Source organism: Limulus polyphemus, unplaced genomic scaffold (genome assembly GCF_000517525.1).
Source record: "Limulus polyphemus unplaced genomic scaffold, Limulus_polyphemus-2.1.2 Scaffold2846, whole genome shotgun sequence".
In the NCBI taxonomy this organism is placed as follows: domain Eukaryota; kingdom Metazoa; phylum Arthropoda; class Merostomata; order Xiphosura; family Limulidae; genus Limulus; species Limulus polyphemus.
In genome coordinates, this window is record NW_013668456.1 from 94,772 (window position 1) to 97,790 (window position 3,019).

Genomic DNA, 3,019 nt, shown 5'->3' on the forward strand with positions numbered 1-3,019 from the left:
CCGCAACCCGCAGATTGCGAGTCGAGCGTCCTAACCACCTGGCCATGCCTTTTACTCGTGACTGACGTTATTCGACGTTGTACAGAAATAGAACATATCTATACCCAGTCGTTAGACTTAAAAAATAAGAAAAACGTATATAATAATAATAATATGCTTTTTTATTCAATGATTGCTAACTAATAACACTTTTGATAAACAATCTTAGTCATTTTTACAGTAGTTTTTCCACACAGTGCAAGCTAAAAATTTCGATTTGTTCGATCATTGTCTTTGTAAAAAATCTGCTATCGTACTTTCAATTCAGCCAAAAAACCAGATCATCTCCACCTGAATCCTATTCCTCATCAGTGCCTGAATTTCCAGATGAAGATTTGGAAGAGTTAAAGTATGGTAAAATGTCTGAGAAGGACAAACATGATGCTGCTTTGCCTATCGAAATCTTTGGTCTGCCTGTGGTTAGTTTAGCTATTCATATTTCTACTTTTGATTTTATGTATGTATATATATTTATTTATTTGTGTGTGTGTACTGCAAACATATAAACAAGCTATCACAATTCAACAGTCATATGATAATAAGAAAATGAATTATTAATGAAAAGCCTTTCTTTTGAAAACACACTATTTTTTATTTATGTGTACATCCTGAAAATCTTCCTTGTGGCTCGACATCAAGTCTGAGTGCACATAACGCTTAAACTTGGAGATCAGCCCCTGCAGTATGTACATGGGCAGATTTACACCCAAAAAAAAACAAATTAGCCTTAAAAAGATATATATATTTACTATCACATTCATCCAAATCCCAAGAGAGTCTTAATCTAGTCAGATTAATTTTATGTTTTCTGAGGAACTTGAAATTCAACAATGAACGTTACATCTAAGCTAAAGGTGTCAAGCTAAATCCACGTAACGTTCATTGTTGAATTCCAAGTTACTAAGCTAAAGGTGTCAAGCTGGATCCTAACTTGGAATTCAACAATGAACGTTACATCTAAGCTAAAGGTGTCAAGTCGGATCCTAAATTTGCCAACTTCTCCATTGGTGAAATTGAGAATCAGCTGTTTTCTTTGTTTGTTGCTAAGCAGTAATGGACTATCTGTGCTGTGCCCACTACAGGGATCATCCCCCAAATTTTACCATTATCAGCTTATTGCTGAGCTGCCAGGGACAGAGTCGACTATACCAGAAAAGTCCTATGAAATCACAAATCTGGAAATGAAACATTGATGACATTTTCTTTATTGTTTGATTCAGTTTTGATTGTTTTTATAACTCTTGTTTTTCCACACATGCAAAGTTTCTTTGAAAAACACACCACTGTATTTTTTCTACCACAGGTGGCAGTCTAACCACACTAAAAAAGAAAAGACGTAACCTATTCTTATTATGATAAAAACAGTTACAAAAATCCTATTGAAGCACCAAAATGTAACATGATACCAAGAGATTATACAGATTCTGAAACTAACAGATGAATTAAGAAAGCCAACAGAATCCTTGGTTAAGTCTTAGCATCACTTTTCTAGATCGTTAGTTCATTATTCATCAGTAAAAAAAAAAATTACTGTTTTCTAAAGTGCTACCAGAGTGCAAGCCATAACTGTGGTATTTTTATTCTAAACCTTCTCCCAATACCTTATCTTCCATATCCAGCCCCCTTTCCTGGCTGTATCTTTCATCCTACACCCTCACCATATGCCTTACGTTCTTAGTCATCCCCTCTTTCCATGCCTCATTATTCATCCTAAATCCTCTCACCATGCTTCATATTCCATTTTTAACCTTCATTCCCTGCCCTTAAATTTCATCATCAAACACTATCTTGTTAGAACTAATATATTAGCAGCTGTCCAATCTCTAGAATGAAACTGAATATCATGTAGTTAACTCACGTTTTTAGTCTACCAATGTTGAAAATGGTCTACTATATGTAGGTAGTGAAGTGTGAAGCTATCTGTTGATGGTGATGTGTAACTGTCACAAAATGTAAAGCTATCTGTTGATGGTGATGTGTAACTGTCACAAAATGTAAAGCTATTTATTGATGGTGATGTGTAACTGTCACAAAACCTTCTTCATATTAGTACTTTTGTTTTATTATTTGAGGTTGAGAGGGCTTATTCGAAAGTATTCTCAAATCGAGAAACAGCACTGAAGGAGATTCAGAAGTTTCATCAAAAGTATAAACCTAAAGGAAAATTTAATACATCCACTGACGTGTTGAAAGCCACAACATACATACTGGAACGGACGTTGAAGGATAAAGTACTGTCTGTAAGTAAACATTTCTAAATAAATGTTCTAGTAAAAATAAATATGTTTTAATACCAATCAACACACGATATAATAGTGTATATATGTGTGCAACAAAGATTTTACTAGTTTCTGTGTTGATAATAAGAATGTATTCATTTTAAGGATAATGTTCACACAGAGGTGTAGGAGGCAAATTAGAAGTAGGGAGGCCTAAAGTTTATTTGAAGTGAGGGAATGTGTGCCATTGATGTGCACCCATTTTGACTGGGGTTCAGGGCTCGCCTTAAGCTCTTGGATTCTCTTTTAAATTTTATGCATTCTTCTACTTTTCGTGAAAGCAATTTTCCTAATTTTGATGCATTTTTACTGGGACATATTGAAAAGTGGGGGGTATCAAACACCCCTGTTTCCTATGCCACTGGTACAAGTAAGTTATTTATATCCCTGTGAGCATAGGTGCCAAGTAGGTAGAGGTCTGGGGAAACGTGGAATACCTGTATTGTCATTTTTGGTTGTAAGATGTATTCAGTCAATGAAGTAGAACCTGTAGACGTGGAATAACTGTATTGTCATTTTTGGTTGTAAGATGTATTCAGTCAATGATGTAGAACTGGTAGACGTGGAATAACTGTATTGTCATTTTTGGTTGTAAGATGTATTCAGTTAATGATGTAGAACTGGTAGACGTGCAATACCTGTATTGTCATTTTTGGTTGTAAGATGTATTCAGTCAATGATGTAGAACTGGTAGACGTGGA

General features: G+C 35.0%; 1 protein-coding gene across 1 annotated transcript in view; it reads left to right on the forward strand.

Annotated features, from left to right (window-relative positions):
- Positions 1 to 3,019, forward strand: part of LOC106468043 (centrosomal protein of 104 kDa-like) — a 49,850-nt gene that overhangs the window by 18,331 nt on the left and 28,500 nt on the right. The window contains exons 12-13 of the mRNA XM_022396345.1: positions 308 to 458; positions 2,112 to 2,279. Coding sequence (XP_022252053.1) covers positions 308 to 458; positions 2,112 to 2,279 — 319 coding nt within the window. The remainder of the gene's footprint in view (positions 1 to 307; positions 459 to 2,111; positions 2,280 to 3,019) is intronic.